This window comes from Phascolarctos cinereus, unplaced genomic scaffold, assembly GCF_003287225.1.
Source record: "Phascolarctos cinereus isolate Bilbo 61053 unplaced genomic scaffold, phaCin_HiC Scaffold_726;HRSCAF=1367, whole genome shotgun sequence".
Classification (NCBI taxonomy): Eukaryota; Metazoa; Chordata; class Mammalia; order Diprotodontia; family Phascolarctidae; genus Phascolarctos; species Phascolarctos cinereus.
The window spans coordinates 176,194,965-176,217,166 of NW_027556098.1; the positions used below are offsets into that span (position 1 = coordinate 176,194,965).

The 22,202-nt window shown below is 37.4% G+C and overlaps 1 protein-coding gene across 4 annotated transcripts in view; it reads left to right on the forward strand.

The window, feature by feature from the left end:
* ARHGEF12 (Rho guanine nucleotide exchange factor 12) overlaps positions 1-22,202 on the forward strand; it is a 171,266-nt gene that overhangs the window by 141,323 nt on the left and 7,741 nt on the right. For all 4 annotated transcript variants that reach the window (XM_078146896.1, XM_020984849.2, XM_078146897.1 and 1 more), the window contains 15 exons: positions 226-358; positions 1,502-1,537; positions 1,683-1,837; positions 4,412-4,558; positions 5,982-6,067; positions 7,976-8,101; positions 8,946-9,060; positions 11,382-11,482; positions 11,719-11,796; positions 12,879-12,954; positions 14,138-14,305; positions 14,888-14,975; positions 15,534-15,620; positions 15,731-15,810; positions 16,160-16,384. In XM_078146896.1, coding sequence (XP_078003022.1) covers positions 226-358; positions 1,502-1,537; positions 1,683-1,837; positions 4,412-4,558; positions 5,982-6,067; positions 7,976-8,101; positions 8,946-9,060; positions 11,382-11,482; positions 11,719-11,796; positions 12,879-12,954; positions 14,138-14,305; positions 14,888-14,975; positions 15,534-15,620; positions 15,731-15,810; positions 16,160-16,384 — 1,701 coding nt within the window. The remainder of the gene's footprint in view (positions 1-225; positions 359-1,501; positions 1,538-1,682; positions 1,838-4,411; positions 4,559-5,981; positions 6,068-7,975; positions 8,102-8,945; positions 9,061-11,381; positions 11,483-11,718; positions 11,797-12,878; positions 12,955-14,137; positions 14,306-14,887; positions 14,976-15,533; positions 15,621-15,730; positions 15,811-16,159; positions 16,385-22,202) is intronic.

A 22,202-nucleotide genomic window follows, 5' to 3' on the forward strand; every position in this document is an offset into this window, starting at 1 on the left:
TATTTATCAGAAAGAATTATTCAAACCTGGACTATTCATAAACCTTAAAAATTGTTTCCCAAATTACTCGGGGTAGAATTTAATATCTTAGATATTTCTTGGTCCCAATCCTTTGTATGTTTTTGAAGATTAGAGTCTGTTCCTTTTAAAGGAATATGTAATTGACAAAAGTGTTACATTTGGTTAGTACAAATGCCATTTAAATGCTTGATCTCTCTTTTCTAGGGTCAAAACAGATTGGAGAAGCACCAGCTTCTGGAGATTCTACAGATGGTACACCACGAACTCCCAATACAGTCTTTGATTTCCCAGCTCCGCCATTAGAACAACTGCAGGAGGAGGAAGGTGAAGTAGAAAGGTAATGCTGGACACCCAGTCAGTGAGAATTTAAGTCATTGTTTAACCGCTTAGGAACAGTGTGATTTATGTATCTGTAAATGTATAAATACAACTTGATGAATATCCACTCTTCCTTGAAAGTAGCCTTTTGGAAATTGTCTTCCAAACTGAATTAATACTGAAACTCCAAGAAAAGATAATATTAAACTTCCAATATATAGAAAAATTGCTTATCTCATTGATGATTTAGCCTGTACTTTAACTGAACATATGAGATATATTTCTTTTTCTGTCATTTTTTTATTATGAACTTGGCCAACATCACCACATATCGAGCATTTCAGTATTCTTAAGAACAGAAAATGAGAATTTCATATGAAATCATGGATTTCCATTATGTAGGTTTTTTTGAAAGTCCACATTAAATTTAACATGATAGTAACAGGACTGCCCTGCTTGTCTGACTCCTCTTGAACTTCTTTGTGCTTTTTTTCTATATATTTCTTTAGTTTCGCATTGATGCTTTTTTCTTTTCTTCCTTCCTTCCTTCCTCTCTTCCCTTCCCTTCCCTTCCCTTCCCTTCCCTTCCCTTCCCTTCCTCCTTCCCTTCCCTCCCTCCCTCCCCTCCCCTCCCTCCCCTCCCCTCCCTCCCTTCCCTTCTCCCCTCCCTCCCCTCCCTCTCCCTCCCTCCCCTCCCCTCCCCTCCCCTCCCCTCCTCCCTCCCCTCCCTCCCTCCCTCCCCTCCTCCCCTCCCTCCCCTCCCCTCCTCCCCTCCCTCCCCTCCCCTCCCCTGCCCTGCCCTGCCCTGCCCTGCCCTACCCTGCCCTTCCTTCTTGTTAACATTACCTAGCAAAATTTCTTCCTTCAAGGCAAGCCCTTTCTGGTAACACTTAAGTATATTCAAGCAAAGCAATGTCATACATTAGCCATGTCTGAAAATAGCCCATTCTGTGCCTTTAATCCATTACTTACTCCTCTGCCAAAAAGGTGTGGAAGGATCCTTCAATCTGAAGTCATTGTATTGGTTAGAGCTGTTATCAGAAGTTAAAAGATTGTTTTCCTTTACATTGTAGTCATTGTATAAATTGGTTCTCCTTGTTCTACTCATTTCACTTGATGTCAGTCCACCATTTTTTGATGTTGTTTTTTTTTCGTTGTTTAGGTTACCTGAACATGGAACACCAAAATCTTTCCGAAAGTGAGTACTCATTTTAAATAGCTTTCAGCAAAAACATGTATTAAGATAGATATATTTTAATATCACTAATTGCTACTGTTTAAACCTATTTTGTATCACTGTTCACTTATTAGATCTTAAATAAGTTTGTTTTTCTCTCTTCTAGGCTTGATAGTATAGCTTTTGGGGAAAGTCAGAGTGAAGATGAACAGTTTGAAAATGATTTAGAAACGGACCCACCAAATTGGCAGCAGCTTGTTAGCAGAGAGGTGCTACTAGGGCTAAAACCTTGTGAGATCAAAAGGCAGGAAGTGATCAATGGTAAGTGTAATCACTTTTTTCCTTGACCTTTTGTCATGTTCTATAGGAATAAGGCAGACTTTGCAGCCTTGGACTCTGTCTATCAGTCTCCTCTAGCCTCATGAAATAAGGTTAGACAAGACAAACCCTAAAAGTACTGCCCATCTCTAAATCTTTTATTATTATTAATCTAAAATCAAAAGGCAGCCTTCAGAATACAGAGAATTGTAGATCTTATAGCTGGAAGTGACCTCAAGTAATCATCTGATCTCATCCTTTGATTTCAGGCAGGTAAAGTATCATTATTTACATTTTTATACATGAAGCAGTTGAGACCTTGGCAGGGACTTAATTAGGGACACATCGCTACTAGGTGTGTATGCTGGAGGTCTCCTATGTTGTTATATAGTACTTTTCCCAGTAGACTATGTATTTGTGGCAAGTGTATAAGACTATGCATTACCTAGAATAAGCTAGACTTTCTATTTTAGGTGGAAAAGGCTCATGTTACAACAACAATAATAGTAATAAGTAATGTTAAATAGTCCCTACTGTGCCAGGCACTGTACTAAGTGCTTTACAAATATTACCTCATTTTATCCCTACAACAACCCTGGGAGATAGGTGCTATTATTATCATCACTTTACAGATGAGGAAACTGAGTCAAACAGAGCTTAAGTGACTTGCCCAGGGTCACACAGCTAGTGTCTAAGGTTAGATTTTTGACTCAGCTCTCCCTGATGTCAGGCTGGTGTGCTATCTAATGTACCACCTAGCTACCCATTTATTACATTCTAGAATGTGCAGACAGAAAAGTATGACCAGAAAATATTATCACTTCTGAATAGGACCCAGTTTAAAGTCATAGCCCACATGTACTGTCACTAAAGTCTTACTCCTGTTTTATTACTGAAAAGTTGAAGTGACTCGGGGTGCTTAAAGGTATCAATGCCAGCAAACATACTCCAGCATACCCAACTAATCTGAAAAGCCCCTGAATATAGGCCTGGTGGAGGACGAGTTCTGTTGTCCAAAGACTAGCATAGCTGAGTCTAGAGAAGATATCTTACCCTGGGGTTGACCCCTAGGTAATAACTTTTTCTGTTATTTCAAAGCAATTAATGAAGACCATCTACTTAAGCATGGAGAGATGCTCACCAGTGATCACCTGATGTGATAAAATCATAGATCTTCTAACTATAGTATATAGTCTTTTAACCATAATGATTTTGAGACTTAAGTTGGATGGCTAAAACCTATGAGTTTATGGTGCTAAAGTTTTGATAAAGTAATAGGGTTCTGTAAAAAAGTTAATTATGGTAAATGTCAGTGATTATTATTAGCTTAAAAGTTCAGAAGGTCAGAATGGTGCTATACAAATGATGAATGCTTCCTTCTTATCAGTAGGAGAGGCCTTGTGGTTAAGGTAAGAGATATCTGGCTTCAAAGCCAGGAAAATCTGACCTAAAGTCTAGCCTCCCTATGCTCAGATCATGTATGTGGGACTCTGGTCAAGTCACTTAACCCTTTGTGCTCTGGACAGTTCTCTAAGATTACAAGTTGCAGAAAAGGTACCAACTTTACTTGGCAGAGTTAGTTTCCTCACTTAAGAGTTGCCCAGAACAGTGAAGTCACAGATCCAGTTTTTCTCTCTCCGTAACTGTCAGTACTCAAGTACCTTATTATATTTTTTGTTGTTCAGTCGTTTTTTTTTTCAGTTGTGTCCAACTCTTGATGACCCCATTTGGGGTTTTCTTGGAAATGGTTTGCCATTTCCTTCTCTAAGTCATTTTACAGATGAGGAAACTGAGGCAAATAGGGTTAAATGACTTCCCAGTGTCACCAAATTAGGAAGTGTCTGAGGCCAGATTTGGACTCAGGAAGATGAGTCTTCTGACTTTGAGCCTGGTGCTATATCCACTGTGCCCCCTACCTACCTTACCTTACCTGATTATTATATAAGGTATGTCTTTCATATGCATGATTCCATTTGATCCTTAGAGCAACTTTCAGGGTTGGCAGGGGAGGTATTATAATTTCCATCTTTAGATTATAGATTATAGTATAATGATCGTTTATTATTTTAAAGTTTAACAAATGTTTTCTGTACATTATCCAATTTGATACAAAAACAGGAAACTGGGTCTCAGAAAGGTGAAGTCCCTTACCATGGCCAGTAAGTGGTAGATTATGATTAAAGTACTTCTTGCACCAGTAAGTGGTAGATTATGATTAAAGTACTTCTTGCAGCATCGTAGCTTGCAGATGAGGAGACTGAGGCTCAGAAAGGTTAAATGACTTCCCCACAGTCACCTAGATCATGTGAGACAGTGGGAACAGTCAGCTCAGGTCTTCTGATGTTTGGCCTATGACATCAAATAAGTATTTACCTGAGGCAATGTGAATGAACAGCTGAAACACTTCCTTAGAGTTAAGCTGTTGAATACAGAGATTATAATAACACATCCTCTCTAAACTGAATTATGTATTATGTAACTCTATCCTTCCTGAGCTGTGGCTTCTGCCAGTTAGAGACCTTGCTTGGCATTGTAAGACCTTTTCTTGACTGAAATCACTCCTTCTTTTCTGTGCAGAGTTGTTCTACACTGAGCGAGCTCATGTCCGCACACTGAAGGTCCTAGATCAGGTGTTCTACCAGCGAGTGTCCCGAGAGGGGATTTTGTCATCATCAGAACTGAGAAGAATCTTCTCCAACCTAGAAGAGATTCTTCAGCTTCACAGTAAGAAAGTAACACTGAGCTTGATCACTGGAGGCTCAGGGTGTGAAACATAGGAAGATTATGCCTGAAAAGAAACAAGTGCAGATCTATAAAGAGAAAACTTTCGATTCGAACTATGTGTCCTTTTGGTTAAAGTCCTGTCTGTTAACATGGAAGTTTCTAGAAAGAGTATTTTACTGTGGAATTTATACCTAACACTGTATTCCTTAAGTGCTTATTAATGCCTAGGTTTGTTAACTTAATGTGCAGATTCTGTTTTAAAAGAGGAAAAGCTACTTTGAAAATCCAAAGTGAAATAAATCTAATGTTAATAGTTTTCCAAAATTCTGTTTTCAATCCTCTTATCTGTTCTCCTACACTGTATCCTTTAGTGATCCATCTTATTATAGTGGCTTCAACTAATAATCTCTACGCAAATCACTCCCAAATCTATATCTTTCTCTTGAATCTTTCAGCCTGTAAACAGGATGCTTCCACTTGTATATCCTACTTTTATCACAAACTAACATATGTATATAAAGCCAAACTTAGTTTATTTCCCCAACATTTGTTTCTGTTATCTTTATAGTTGCACCACCATCCAACTATGTTCAAAAGCTTGGTTTTGGTGTGGCTTTGGCTTTTCACCATCCTCAGATATCAGTTGTCAAGTTCTTTCAGTTCATTCTCTTCACCCTGTTCTTCCTATTACCGCCCTAGTACAGACCCTTATCATTATCTACTCTTGTCTTCCTGGGTCTATCATCTCTTTTCGTTCCGTCCTTTCTACTGCTGCCATCCTAATCTTACTTATTTGTAAACCTGATCACATCTTCTGCTCAAAATGCTTCATAACTTCTGCATTACCTATTTACAAAGTTAAATTTTAACTTTAATAAAACAAAGTTAAAACTTCTTAGCCTGACCCTCCAAAACCTGGCAATCCTCTACTTTTCTATCATTACCTTTTACTACTCCCCTTTATATGTACTACATTGTAGCCAAACTGAACTACTAACCATTTTGTTTGCCCATGCCATGCATACCCATTTCTTTTCCTTTATTCATGCTGTTGCCCCTACATGAAATCATGCTTTTTCTTTCCCCACCTACCCTTAATCTATGAAATCCCTTCCCCAGTCTCCCTCCTCTCCAACTCAGTAATGATCTTTCACCCTTCAGACCTCACTTTGTTTGTACCTCTCTTATATGCACTTGCTGTATATATTATAATTTTGTGTGTGTGTATTTCATTAACATTTCTTCTGCCTCCCCCAAATGTATACTGTATTGTGTGCTCTATGAGGGAAAATATCTTTTCTTATTTAATTGTTGTCTCTTCTAAAATGTAGCTGAGCACTTATTAGACCTTTAATAAATATTTGTTGAAATTTAAATGTATGATTAAGTTAAGAATTATTTTTTTCCTCTTGCTTTTTTCAAGTTGGATTGAATGAACAAATGAAAGCTGTTCGAAAGAGGAATGAGACTTCTGTAATTGATGAGATTGGAGAAGATTTATTGATCTGGGTAAAGATTTTTACTTTGAAAAGTTTTAGAACCAGTTGATTTGTGATCAGAATGGAAGTTAAGCAAATATAACCTTTCCTAAAATATGCAAACTGCCACACTTTATAAACCTGAACTCTGTTGGTTGTGTCACGTTAAGTGCTCAAACTGAGAGCTCTTTTTCATTTATTTAAAAAGATGAGTTATTTGTCTTCTAATAGTGCAGATTGGAAGAGGTTGGCTAAAATTGTGTAATAGCTGCATGACTCCAATTCCTACATTCCATCAAAACCTGTATATATACCTAGAGTATTTATGCTGATAAATTCGCACTATCCCAACAATTGAAAAATGAAGATAATTTCACCGTATTTAAAATGTAGGGAAGGCAGTAGCAATATCAGTCAACTAACAAGCATTTATTAAGCATCTCCTGTTTTCCAAGCTCTGTGCTAGGTGCCAGGGATAAAGTGAAGGTGGGTAAGGATGGAAGGAAAATAGGTGTTTATGTTACATATGCTGTGTGCCAGGCATTGTGGTAAGTGTTTAAAAGTATTATCCCTTTTGATCTTCACAACAACCCTGTGAGATAGTTGCTATTATTATCCCCGTTTTACAGTGAGGAGACTGAGGCAAATAGAGTTTAAATGAGCTCAAGGTAACACAGCTAGTGTCTGAGGCCAAATTTGAACTCAGGTTTTCCTGACTTCAGGCCCAGTTCTCTATCCACAGCACCACCAGCTACCTCAATGAGACAAAAAGATAATGCCCCCTTCCCTCAAACAACTTGTGTTCTAACAAGGGAGACAAAATGCACATATATAGGTATATGCAAAACATATGTAAAGCTAATACAAGGTAACCTTAGAGAAGAAGGCAACAGTGAGAGACAAGAAGAAGATGAGGATCAAGAAAGGCTTCATGCAGAAGGTAGCACTTGAGTGGAGTCTAAAAGGAAAGTTTGGAAGAGGGAAGGATTTAGGGGAAAGATAGTGGGGCAGCTGGGTGGCGTAGTGGATAGAGAAGTGAGCCTGAAGTGAGGAAAACCTGAATTCAAATTTGGCCTCAGACACATAACACTTACTAGCTATGTGACTCTGGGCAAGACACTTAACCCCAATTGCTTTGCCCCCCCCAAAAAAAAAAAAGGAAAGAAAGGTAGTGAGATTAGGGGAGAGATGGCAGCAGAATTTGTTTTTGTGGGAGTCATCTTTATCAGGATAATAGTCCATGCAAACTGATGGGGTTAATGAAGAGAGAGTCTAGAGGAAAGAAAGAAGAACAGAACTTTGAGAGAGATGCATAGTTAGGGGACCTGATGTGGATGAATACCCAGCGAAGGACACCTGGAATTTTACAAAGGGGATTAGTTAACAAAGGTGTTAATACTAGGAAAATTGAAATTTTGTCACCTTACATTCATGCTTCATCTTCTTTCTCAGAACAGCAGTACACTTGGTGTCCCATGCTAATAAAGGAGCAGCTTTTCTGTGCATTTAGTTATGTATCATTGACAGAAAGGGGACTGTCAAGCAAGATCTTGGACAGGTCACTTAAACCACTCTGGACTTGGGTCTCCTTACTTTTAAGGTGACAGAGTTAAATGGAGGTGATCCTTGAAGTCCCTTTCAACTCTAATAATCTATGAATTTCTGTAAATAAATATTTCTTGATTGACAAATTGCTCTTCTAACATCAAGATCTTAGATGATGAGAAAAGATATAATTATATTAGTGGAATGGAAAGGATATTATTTTTGATGGATAAAAGTTCCTCTCCTTCCCCCATGTAAATAAGTGGCTAATCTACATCTATTATCACTTGAAAATACTTCCATTGAAAAGGTACTTTAGATGTTCATCATCTTGCCCTGTGTTGTGTTGTCTATTATCCCTTTCTCTATTGTTTTCTTTACATTCTTGGCACAGTTCAGCGGAGCAGGAGAGGAGAAGTTGAAACATGCAGCTGCCACCTTTTGTAGTAACCAGCCTTTTGCCCTGGAAATGATCAAGTCTCGTCAGAAAAAGGACTCTAGATTCCAGACTTTTGTGCAGGTAAATTGAGTTGCTAAGTCAGCAGTAAGAGCTAGTGCCAGTTCTGGTTCTTAACAAAGCTAGGATAAACTAGGAGTATAATTAAGATTAAATCATTTACTAGAATTGTGTCTGGCATTGGTCTTACATCAAGATTATTCCCAGCCCTAGATTATCTCTACTAAGTCATTTCTGGAGGGGTAGAATATTAACATTGTGAAGGGGTCGATAATACTTTGATAAAAAGAATATTTAATATCATGATCAAGACACCTGCCACAGATGTTCAGCAATGCTATTGGTGTATGATCAGGAGACAGTTTGCATCTATTAGGATACTAGGGTGAAAGTAGTAGAGCAAAAGTCTTGACTCAAGAAGACACAATTATAGGCACGTGCTTTGGGAAAGAGAATGATGTAGATGCATTGTTTGCTGTGCCCATTTCAATGAAAAAAATACCACATTAGTTCACTAATTTATCCTAAGGAATGTCAAGCATTGTAAAATAATAGTTTGATTTTGAAAAATGGCATATGTTTAAAAAATTTTTAATGTGAAATTGATAGTGTCTCTAGAAAGCAGTGACTTCAATTTATTACAAATGATAACAAGTATCTGGAATGTGGGGTGGAAGCTATTGGTTTAATAGTTTTAAGTGATGCTATTCTTCCTGTATTTGATTAAAGACATAATAGGTTTGTGAAATGTTGATGATAAATCTTGGCATTTTTTGCCTTACTGGAAATGTGGATACACACACATTTACACATATACATTATGAATAGGTAGATTGTACATGTTCAGGTAATTACACCTTTAATATAAATGACAATTGCAGTTTAATTTCATACTATTTAATTTTAGGATGCTGAGAGTAATCCACTGTGCCGTCGACTGCAGCTAAAGGATATTATTCCTACTCAAATGCAGAGGCTCACTAAATATCCCCTTCTGCTGGATAATATTGCTAAGTACACAGGTACAGTATAGTATTCCCACTTAAATGCAGTAAGTTCATAAAATACTACCTCCTGTTAGTGTAACATAGCACCCCCTTATCTGCAGACTTATTTTCCTTCTGTTTTCCCTTACCAAACCTCACACTAAGTCCTCTAATCCTTTGACCCTTTCATTTTCTCCCCGGCCATTTGAAGTGCATATCACACAATGTCACCCTCTGTACCTCACCCCACCCCCTAATTCAGTCAACTCCACTGATTTCCTATCACCTTAAGGATCGAAATACAAGAGGCTTTGTTGGTATTCGAAGCCCTTCATAACCTAGCTCCCTCCTATCTTTTCAGTCTTTTTATACCTTATTCTCCAACACATACTCTTTGATCCAGGGACACTGGCCTCCTGGCTGTTCCTCACACAAGGCACTCCATTTGTTGGCTCTGGATATTTACTCTGCCTATCCTCCATGCCCAGAATGCTCTTCCTCAGCTCTGCCTCCCGGCTTCCCTGACTTCCGTCAAATACCAGCTGAAATCCCATCTTTTACATCAGTGGTATCAAACTCAAATAGAAACGGTCCCTGTGGGTTGCTAATTGACTTGGAAAACCACAAATTAGTATTATCTATGATGTATTATATTTTTATTTATTTTGTTAAACATTTTCCAATTACATTTTATTTTGGTTCTAGAAGTTTTGCAGGTATTTGGGAGTGCTGTGAGTTTCACACCTCTGTTCTTCAGGAAACCTTTCACAACCCCTCTTAATTCTAGTGCCTTCCCTCTCTTAATTATTTCCTGTTTACCATGTATATAGTTTGTTTGTACTTAATTTGCTTGCTTGCTTTTCCCTACCATTAGATTGTAAGCTCTTTGAGGGCAGGGACTATTTTTTGCCTCTTTTTGTATCCCCAGCCCTAAGCATAGCTTGGCATATAGTAGGCACCTAATAAGTATTTATTGACTGACTGTCTGTCCAAATGATATGTCAGGATTCAAGATATTACTTAATTTACTTTGTAGCCGCTTTACAATGGCATGTGCTGGTATTGTGTAATGCATGCTACACCAGGGTCAGAGGAAATTTTATCTTTTGTATAAATTTGTATAAATTAGGTTGGAGAAGAGGGAGGTCCTGAGGAGACAGTTGATAAGATCATCATTTCCCAAACTATACATTAGACTGGTAATATGTTTGAATTATCTACTGAGAACCCTCCTGGGCAATTTCAAATACCTCGAGGACAGAGGTTGGGAGCTTAGAATAGAGAAAGCTAGGGATTGGAAAGGAAAGACAGAGAGAACTGCTGGAAAATAAGTTAGTTTTTAAAAGCTTTTTAAGTCTATATTTAAGAAATAACAATCTTTTGTTAGTAAATGTTTAATGAATTGGTGGAAATTTGCCAAGCCCTGGTAATTGTGAAACATTGGACTAAATGTTCTTTTTAAGGGTCCTTCTAGGTTCAATTACCTATGTATGGCTCTTTGATTCTGTTCAGGCCTTACAGAGATGCATAAAGTACTTACTATATTACTGTAGTACTGACTTTCCTGTAGTGAAAATTGAAACAAAGTCATTTTTCTTCAGTCTTGCTTTAGGGTCATGTGCTTGTAGCTTTTTAAATAATTTAGTGCAACTAAGCTTTTGCTCATCTAATTTTATATCTCAAAATTTGAATATACAAATTAGGAAATTGAAAATTATAGTTCTTCCTAGAAACAATAGCTTACTCCTTATTGTATAAGTAGGATTTTGTCTTACTAAAAATTCCATTAAATTTTATGCCTTACTATATTTGTACAATATGACTGGATTATAATTGTCTGGGGAATTATAACTTTGATAACTGATTTTAGCATCCCTTAAATTCTCAGTAAGAGTATAACATTCACATACCTTTCATTGAATTTCTTTTTAATGATGTGGATTTTGTAGACCACTTTTTACTCTGTTTGAACTTGATTTCACATTCAATGAATTACTTTTTATGGAATTATTTGGATTCATAGCACTCTTCAAACAATTCTATGTTAAAATAAATATAGTTCTTTACATGTGGAGCTCTGTACACTAACTCTTTATTGCTTAAAATAGTGCTGTTAGAAGTATTTTGTTCTACTGTTTTCATGGCTTTACTGCCAAGCAAAATGTTTTCAAACCTGGTTAGTGACTTGTCATTGACCAAGGCTGTCATAACATTTTTGAACTTATAAATAAATTATTTTTCAACTAGATAGGAAAAAAATAGCAGAGCATTGATTTAATGGATTGGAATCAAATTCCATTTTTCATCTTCTCATCAAATTTCTACCATTTGCTTTTTTCTATCTTGCCTAATTTCAGAACGGCCAAAGGAAAGAGAAAAGGTGAAGAAAGCAGCAGATCACTGTCGTCAAATCCTAAATTATGTGAATCAAGCTGTCAAGGAGGCAGAGAACAAACAGGTAAAGAACAAAAAAAACACCTAACTATTAAGACAGCAAGGGAAGGAAAAGGTGGGACTGGTAAAAGAGAAACAGATATCCCTGAAATACCAGCTGTTTTAGTTACAGGGAAAGACTTTACTTCTGTAACTGGTATATCAAGGTCATTGTGCCCTGGTATAGCACCAGGTTGCAATACTATTTGAGCATCACTTCACCAGAGCAATAACCCTGGCTTCATGTTATCTCATTTCCAGCGCTTAGAAGATTACCAGCGTCGCCTTGATACATCTAACTTGAAGCTGTCAGAGTATCCAAATGTTGAAGAGCTCAGGGTGAGAGAGGTCTAATGGTCTTAATAGTTTTCATAGAGTTCAGTTTAACAGAACAGTGATAGGTAACCAAACTTTTTTGGAGTTTATTATAATGTAAAGAAAACATGACATATTGTCTACTTTTGTATTTTTGATGTTCCTTTAAACATCTGTACCATATTGTGATGGTAGCTCATTTAGAGGAATGCTTGTATGGTACTCTACTCTTTTGCACATCAGGGTAGAAGAAACTTCCAAGAAGTTTAGAAATCCTAATTATACTTGAATTTTAAAGAAAAAATTGTTCTGTAGTTTGTGCAGAGGTGCTGTTTACTGAATGGACTTCCCAGATTATTGGGTTGAACAAGATATTTTAATAGTCCTTCCTTAAGGTTCTTTTAAAGCGCAGAAAAGCTCAACTTCTATAATTGTGACACTAAACGATGGCAAAACTTATACTAAATACAACTTCTAGTAGTATTATTTCTTCATGACTACTTTTGAGTATCCCTAAAAATATAATTTCATTAAAAATGCCACCCTTACTATGTAGCCAGTTTAGGTAGGTCTTTTAAGTAGATATTTAAAACAGACTTCATTGTGTGGTGTAACTTTTCACAGATAAGCATGTTTTAATGTGTTTACCCTCTTTTTGTTGTCCCAGCACTCTTCTTTTGTGGCTAAATGAATGACAGAAAGAGGATTTTTATGTTAATAATTGGTAATATTTGAAGCCTCTTGGTCATCTAGGCTTTTAAGACTGAATATGAGCGGTGGTCTTTATGGGCCCATATAGTCAGGATCTGGTGACTGGGTAAAGTAGTTAGATCATGGTAATAATAAGATTGAGAAAACAGGTCTTGCAGTTGCTTTTCTGAGGTATCTCTATTCCTTTGTATCATTTTGTTTTAATTACTCTGTCTCTGTATTTTATCCTTGTTCAGATAATTTAGGAAGAATAATGCCTGCTCTGTATGAATGATTTGAATTTAAATAATGAATATACTTATTGCATTGATGATGGCAATGATGAAGGTAAAAGTTTTGGCAAAGTATTACGTCATTCAGGGAGTCACTTGTGTTTGCTTTTTTCATTTTGACAGAATTTGGATTTAACAAAGAGGAAGATGATTCATGAAGGACCGTTGGTATGGAAGGTGAATAGAGATAAGACTATTGGTAGGTTGGATGTCTTTTTTCAGTTGTTTTTTCCTTTTTTTTTCTGCTAGAGAGAAAGGGAATGTAGAAGTGGAATTGAGAGGAAGGTGAAATTCCCTTGAGAAGAAGAGGCTTGTTTTTCATGTTTTCAAGTAATGTCAAATTGCAGTGCTGTCACGAACAACTTGTAAATGTGAAGATCTGTATTTTCTTTCTTTCTCTCTCTCTGTCTCTCTGTCTCTCTGTCTTTCTCTCTCTCTCTCTCTCTCTCTCTCTCTCTCTCTCTCTCTCTCTCTCTCTCTCTCTCTCTCTCTCTCTCTGTCTCTCTCTCTTTCTCTCTCTCTCTCTCTCTCTCTCTGTTTTAAGGCAGTTGGGGTTAAGTGACTTGCCCAGGGTCACACAGCTAGTAAGTGTCAAGTGTCTGGTCTGAGGCCGGATTTGAGCTCAGGTCTTCCTGATTTCAGGGCTGGTGCTCTATCCACTGTGCACCCTAGCTGCCCCTGAAGATCTGTTTTTTAAGGGTTGTTTTTTCACTTATTTGTTTTGGTTACTTTTGCAGTGTGTCATATACTGCTTACTATGTACCAGGCACTGTGTGCTAAGCACAAAACTAATAGCTAACATTTATATAACATTTAACATGAATATCATCACAGAGATATCAGTTGGCTTTGCCATGATCCAATTGTATCTCTACCCTAGTACTACTATTTTAAAAAGTAATTGTAAGCATTTCATTTGTAAGCAAGGGAAGTTTGACATAGTAGTTAAAGTTCTGGACACAGAGTCAAGAAGATTTTAATTTGAATCCTGCCTATAACACTTAATGACTGACTATGGGCAAGTCATTTAATCTTTCTTCATCTTTCAAGTGGGGATAATGAAACCTGTACTACTGACTTTACTGGGTTGTTTTGAGGCTTAAATGAAATAATATATTAGAATGTGAGCTCCCCAATTAGATTGTGAGCTCCTTGGAGGCAGGGACTGTCTTTTGCCTCTTTTTGTGTCCCTAGTGCTTAGCACAGTGCCTGGTATGCTTGTGAAATATGTCTTGATTAAGATACTTTGCAATTCTTAAAGTGATGTGTGAATTTGGGCTACTATAAGGAAGCAAACTGATTATTGGATCTCATACATCATCATACTGCTTTTTTCCCCCCATAAAGTTGGTTATGAATGTGTGGTACCTTCTCTTTTGTAGATCTGTACACATTGTTGCTGGAGGACATCCTTGTATTGTTACAAAAGCAGGATGATAGACTGGTGTTGAGGTGTCATAGTAAAATTCTAGCATCTACAGCAGATAGCAAACACACATTCAGCCCTGTGATCAAATTGAATACCGTGTTGGTTCGACAAGTTGCGACAGGCAAGTACTTCCACTGGGTGAAAAACTACAACTTATGGTTCATTATAAAGTTACTTTAGAAATAGCACGTTGTCTAGTTAGGAAAAGGGATCTCAAATTCTTTGCTTGGGTAAACCTGGAGAAATTTCATGAGCTTTGTTTCCTATTTGTAAAGTGAAGCAATGATATGCATATATATCTATATATATATATACACATACTTATATACATATATACATATACATGTACATGTACATATACATATACATATACATATACATATACATATACATATACATATACATATACATATACATATACATATACATATACATATCTATCACAAGAGACTTGAGATACCTAAATTCTCTGAGCTTTCCTACCATGTGCCATTATGTACGTGAACAGTAGTAAGCTTTTTTGTCTTAGGTAAAATAAATGAACATTTAAGAGTTTAGAATAGTTGAAGTTGGAAACTCACATCTATAATGGAAAATGAATACAATGCTTGATTCAGTGATGTGAATACTCAACATCCCCTTGGGATCACAAATATTTCTGTTTGATCCATGATGGAATAACTTTCTATTCTCTCTCTTCCAGATAACAAAGCATTATTTGTCATCTCTATGTCAGATAATGGAGCCCAAATTTATGAATTGGTGGCACAGACAGTTTCTGAAAAGGCAGTGTAAGTGACGGTCTCAACTGTATTTTTCTACCTAGTATTTTCTGTTAGATTCAAAGCCTAATGTTTCACAAACCTGATTAGTTTAATGGCTAGAAGTAGTTGGACTACAAAAACACTGACTGTAAACTGAATACCCTCCCTGCTCCAATCTTTGAGGAAGTTTATCCTCTTCTGGGGCAGAGATTGTTTTGTTTTATTATCCTTGTATTCCCAGCACCCACCACAAGCTTACTTAGTTTCTTAATAAATGTTTGTTGAATTAAATTTAATCTCTTCTTAAATTTTCTTTTTATAACATTGTCTCAAGTTTTTAGTGGATCCTTTAAACAGATTACTGTATTACTGTTAGTTTTCTTGTTGAGATATGACTTTGGCATCTGCACTTTGCTACATAAGAGATTTCCTCTTTGCAAATTTGAAAGTTACTTTCTTTTTCCAAGTTGTGTTGGATGTGGTTTTTCTCATCTTCTCTTATTTTTTCTCTTCTTTCCCTTCCTCTTCCCCTGGGCCACCCCCACCCCCACCCCTACCTCAACAACTTCTTGGAACTTCCTGCAGCTGGCAGGACTTGATTGGCAGGATGGCCCTCTCAGTAAAGGAACAGTCCACAAAGCCCATTACACTACCAGAGTCACCCCCCTGCGAGTGAGTTTTTGCTTTGATTTTTGATTACTGTGATTTTGTATTGTGTACATTTTGGTGCAGTGGTGTTAGGTACCTGATGGTTATGAAAGATGGATTTTATATTTCTGTAGAGGTGAGCGTGATGAAGAAGAAGCTTCAAAGGTGAAGGAGGAATCACATGGTGTTTCTACCTCTAGTCTTCAAAGTCCAGGTAAACTCATTCCTATTAGCTCAGGGAAAATATGATCAATATATCTTATTAAATTTTTAAGGAATCTTTGAAGAGGTCTGTAGTTCATAGATTTAGCCTACTGATCTAACATGGCAGGATTGTCAGGATAGCCCATGCAGGTGAAATTCCTTTTGAATTCTTTAGGTTGAAAATTATAAGCTTTGCTAGGGATGGCTTTCTTTGCTTCTTGCTAAGTTTCTGTTTAAGATACTCAAACATAAATTATATAGAATTTCTTTTATCATTTGGGAAGCATGTGAGGGCATTACTTTGGTATTTGAGTCCCTACTATTTATAAACATCACACCTTTTATTCCCCATTGAGCAGAAAAACACATGGGAACAGATACTCCTTTAATATCAAAACATCAGTCCCCTTCATCAGTTACCTCTGGGAAATCAGAGATCAATGATCTACTGGCTGAAAGACAGTTTGAAAAGGAACAAGCAGAAGAGACATCTAAAGAGTCTGGAATGGACTATCAGAGCACTATCCCAGAGCCACGTTTCCCTGTCTCTGAAGAGCGGTGGGCATTGGACGCACTGAGGAACTGTAAGTGATTCAGTCAATCAGTCACATACTTTGTGCTAGGCATTGTACCATAAGGATAAGAGAGAATCCCTGCTCTCAGAGATTTTAATGGTCTAGCTGAAATGACAAGGCAGCATAGTGTAATTGAAAGTGCTAGATTCAGAGTTAGGTCCTGGCTGTGCTCTTACTGCCTGGTTGACTTTAGGCTACTTGGCTCTTCTGGGCTTCACTTTCTTCATCTGCAAAATCAAGGTGTTGGGCTAGATGATCTCTAAAGTCTCTTCTAATGCTAAATCCTTTAGTCTTATATTAGTTATGACTTAAAAGCAAAACTTGACAGTAAGCAACAGTATGTTTCAAATATGTAATAAATGGTGGAGACATTAACAACTAAAAAGTTTAGAGATTGCCATGGGCTGAGGTGACCAAGTAGGTTATCACTGAGTAGTTAGAATTTGTTCAATGGCTTGAAAAATGGATAGGCATGAAGGCAGAAACACGAGTCTTGATTGGGAGATAACGGACTAGACTAGTCTGACTAAAGTAGAGAATTCATGCAAATGAGTGCAGTTGATAAAATTAGAATAATTAGGTTGAGGCCAGATCATGCTAGACCTATAGATAGAGAGGAGCAACAAAAGGTGTTTGGGGAGGGAAATGATATTACGACAGTGGCATTTCAGGAAAGTTAAGCTGGTGACAATGTGCAAGATGGATTTGAGCAAGTAAAGACCACAGGTGGAGATCCTAGTAAGTAAGATATTGCAGTAAGCTAACCATTAGAAGGGCTTGAACTTGGATGGTAGCAGTGATGGAAATGAAGATTTTAGCAGTACTATATAAGGGAGGAATCCACAGAACTTGGTAGCTAGAGGGGAGGAAGGGAGGAGTCAAAGATGACATCAGTGTTTTACCTTTGAATGATAGAAAGAATGATAGTGAGGTTAATAGCATCAACAAAGGGAAGAGGGAAACTGGAGTTGTATCTTATACATGTTGAGCTTCCGATTGTGGCAGCACATCTGTGTGAAAATGTCTGTCTGCCAAGAATTTGGAGATGTGGGACTGGAGTATGTGGAAGAAAATAGGTCAGGAGATTTAAACTTGGGAATCATCCATGTAGAAGTAACAGTTGAAGTTGTTGGGGTGACTGGAAGCTCTGAAGGAGAGTATGAAGAGTAGAACAGGGTACTGAGAGTGGATCTTGGTGGTGGTGAGAATTAGTGCCTGGAAGGGGCACAGAAGATAAACTCAAAACTCAGGAGCCTTGCAGAATCTATTAAATCTATTTTGAGCCTCTCCCATTTATCTAATTTCTGGGTATTTTTACACACTCCTGGTAACTTCCTCATTGTAAAGGTTACAGCAAGATATACTTTGCAGCTCAGAATTTACTCTCAATTTTTTTTTATTTAAAATAAACTAAGGAAAATATCCTTTGTCATTGACAATGTAGTTTTACCAGAACTCATCAAAACTTACTTATCCTTTGGCTGCATTTTTCAAATATATAAGGAACTTGGCCAAATTTATAAAAATGCGAACCATTCCCTAATTGATAAATGGCCAAAGGATATGAACAGGCAATTTTCAGGAGAAGAAATCAAAGCTATCAATAGTTATATGAGAAAATTTTCTAAATCATTTAAGAGAAATGAAATTGAAACAAATTCTGGGGTACCACCTCACACCTATCAGATTAGCTAAGGTGTCAGAAAAGGAAAATGGCAAATTCTGGAGGAGATGTGGAAAAATTGGGATACTAATGCACTGGTGGTGGAGCTATGAACTGGTCCAACCATTCTGGAGAACAGGAACTATGCCCAAAACACTATAAAACTGTGCCTACCCTTTGATTCAGCAATACCATTATTAGGTCTGTCAAAGAGATCATAACAAAGGGAAAAGGGCCTACATGTACAAAAACATTTATAGCAGCTCTTTTTGTGGTGGCAAAGAATTGGAAATTGAAGGGATGCCCATCCATTGAGGAGTGGCTGAACAAGTTGAGGATTATGATTGTAATGGAATACTATTGTGCTATAAGAAATGATGAGCAGGATAATTTTAGAAAAACCTGGGAAGATTTACGTGAATTCATGCAAAGTGAAGTAAGCAGAACAAGGAGAACATTTTGCATAGTGACAGCAATATTGTATGAGGATCAGCAGTGAATGACTTAGCTTTTCTCAGCAATAATACAGTGATCCAAGATAATCCCAAAGGACTCATGATGCAAAATGCTGTCTACCTCCAGAGAGAGAGAGAATTAATGGACTCTGAGTGCAGATGGAAGCTTTTTTATACTTTCTTTATTTTCCTTACATATGTATGTGTGTTTTTCTTTTACAACATATCTAACGTGGAAATTTTTTAGAAAAATGTCCAGTCAAGCAAAATAAACTCTTGTATAACATGTCCAGAATCAGTCTTAAAAAAAAAAAACAGAAAAATATTGTCCTTTGGTTAATTCTACTACATGACTAAATTATTGGAACCAAAGAAAATTGTGGAGCATTTTCATTTTTTTTCTTAACACCCAAGGCAAATTCCTTAGGTTATTTTTTAAGAGCAGAATAATAATTGAGTTTGGGTGTATTTCATGAGAAATTTTCTTTGGTGTCCTTTATTTCAAGTGTTCTTTGCACATTGCAGATTAGCATGAAGTGATGATCAGTGTTTTTTTCGAAAGTTCATTTCAATGTTAGAATCAAATATTTTCACTACTGGTATTAAGACAGTTTTGCTTGGAGTCTTTTTAATATATTTTTGCATGTAAAAATATTCTTGCCTTGCCAAATCCAGATCTCAGATTACTCCCATCATTTGCCTTGTCTGCTGCTGCTAACATACTTCTGAATGGATTTGAGGAAATCAGGCACCTAAGCAGACTATGTCCACTAGAGATTTATGCTATCTAATTTTAATTGGTCTCTCACCTAATCAAGATAATTGCTTTCCTTCTCCTTAGTTGAGTCTCTGTCCTTCGCACAGAGGCTGTTCAAAACTTCTCTACTCAAGCCTCCCACAGCACCCCTTTGTCAACCCTCTCAGCTGAGAACCTTGCCTCAGACTTGGCTGATGGAGACCATTTGTCATGAGACCTTTTCTCTCTGCTATATTGTACAACCCTCTGATATCGTGGCCCACTCTCTCCTTCTTTATTCTGTGATAATTAGGTGGCCCTTTTTTCCCAGCCAAAGCTAACCTCTCTACAAGTGACCTTGATCCCTTCCCTTTGGTCTTTTTCATCAAATTCATATTGTCTGTCTTTCTCTCCTCCTCCCTCATTCCCTCCCTCCTTCCCCTTCCCCACCTCTTCCTCCTTCAATTTGTCCCTCTCAAGTAGTTCCTTTCCTGGTACCTAGCGTCTCTTCATCTTATCAGTCTGTATCTTGCCTCCCTTTCATAGCCAAACTCCTAGAAAAGCTATTTACAGCTGTTGCCTCTGCGTTCTCTCTTCTCTCATGCTTTTCCACCTTTTGCAGTGTGGCTTTCAACCTCAACCCTCAACCGAAACTTCTCTCTCTAAAATTTCTGGTGATCTCTTAATTGCCAAAGCTCATAGCTTTTTCTTAATTCTTATTCTTTTTGACCTCTCTGGAGCATTTGACATTTGACCACACTTCTGGATACTCTCTGCTCTCTGGATTTTTGTGACACTTCTCTCTCTCGGTTCTTCTCCTGTTTATCTCCTCAGTCTCCTTTTCTGATCCATCTTGGATATCATAACTCCTAACTGTGGGTGTATCCCAAGACTGTGTCCTCTCATTCATTAGCTTCCAAGGATATAATTATCATCTTGATGCAGATGACTCCCACATCTATTCAGCCCTCATCTTTTTCCTGAGCTACAGCTGTTCATTTCCATCTGCCTCTTGGATATTTCAAACTGGATATATTATAGACATCTCAAACTTAGCATTGAAATTGAACTAAAATTGAACTAATTCTCTTTCCCCCAAAAGACCATCTCCCTTCTGGACTTCTCTCTTTCTACTGAAGGCAACAACATCTAGATTCTCAGTTTCAGTATTGTCATTGACTCCTCATTCTCCCTTGCTTGATATCAGTTGTTAAATCCTTATTGATCCCACCTCCTTGACATCTCTCACATCTGTTCCCTTCTCTTTATTACCACTCTAGTTTAGGCTTTTCTAACATTTTTGCCTGGACTCTTACAGTGGTCTTCAAGCTTCAAGTCTTTTTCTTCTCTAGACTGCCTTCCTGCCAAAATTATTTTTACTATACTCCAAGGGATCTCTTTTGCCTCCAAGGTGAAATATAAGCTCCTCTATTTAGCTTCTAAAGCCCTTTGCAATTTGGTCCATCCTCCCTTTCCAGTCTGTATTATGCATGACTGTCTTCTACACACAGATTGATCTTCTTACGTTTCTCCTGTGTGATGTGCCAGCTCCCATCTCTGCACCTTTCATTACCTGTCTCTCATATGCTGAGAATGCACTCTGCTTTTTACTTCATCTTTGCCTTAACACTTTACTCTGTGTCTCTTTTGGTCTCATCCAATGGAAGGTCAGCTCCTCAAAAATAAGGAGTGTTTCATTTTCGTCTTTGTATCCCTCTTACTGACTGAGGACAGTGTCTGGAGCATTGCTGGTACTTAGTAAATGCATATTGGTTGATTGGATGGTACAGGGAAGGTGTTGTAGAGCTAGGTAATCATTGTGAGAGTGACTTATATGCACATATACTTATCCACTCCTGAGGTATCCAAGTAACCTAGGGAGGTGTTAAGTTTTAAGTCAAAATTTTAAAAAGCATTAAACCTGACTCTATATTGTATTGCCAACTTTCTTACAATTGTGGACCCAGATGTGATGAAAGAAAAGCAATCATCAAGTAAAATCTTTGTAATATGCTTACTATAGTTAATAGGAAAAATTTGATTCTAACTAAAATTATTTGCTTGAGTTGTTACAGCTCTGTTATTGAGTGCTTAGCATTTTGAATTTTCTGCTTTAACATCCTCTACTGTTCAGCCAACAACCATTTATTAATTGCTTGCTATGTGCTAGAGATTTTTCCAGGCATTGAAAATACTAAGATATAAATGGGATATTCTCATTGTCAAGGAGCTTACTTTCTGTAGGGGAGAAAACATGGATACAGAGAAGTCGATGCAAAATAAATATGATTTAATGGGGAGGGGAGGGAAGGCAGTGATGGCAGGGGTGTTGGGAAAAGACTGAGAGAAAGAGGCCTCTAAACTGAACTTTGAAGGAAAATAGCAGAGGTAAGGGAGGAGTGCCCTGCATTCCAGGCAGGGAGGATTAGTCTGTCGAAAGGAACAGAAATGGAAGATGGAATGTCATGTGTGAAGAATAGCAAGAAAATCAGTTTGGCTACGTCAGAATTCATGAAGGGGATTAATTAATAGGTTTGGAAAGATAAGGAGGAACCAGGTTACAAAGGGCTCCAAACCACAGGAGAGTTTTCCTTTGATCTTAGAAGAAATTGAGAGTCACTGGAGCTTATCGAGCAGAGCAGCAACATGGTAAGACCTGTGCTTAAGGAACTCTAAGAGAATTACTAAAAAATATGACTCCTTGTATTTACATAGCATCTGTTTCTGAGTAGCTCAAAAAAATTCATGCTTTTTTTTTAACCTGATTTTCTCAGTATACCTAGAAAGTAGAGGAAATTAAGTCACTAGTATCTAGGTAACGTGCCCAGGTCATGTAGAAAGTTCATGAAGGTGCCGTAATGCAACTAGATGGTATCTGCTGGCTCTAAGTGCAACCATAGGTGCACTTGGCAATTTATTCCAGTGTTTTAAATACCAAAGCATATACAAAATTACTTTAGTGTTTGGTATTTG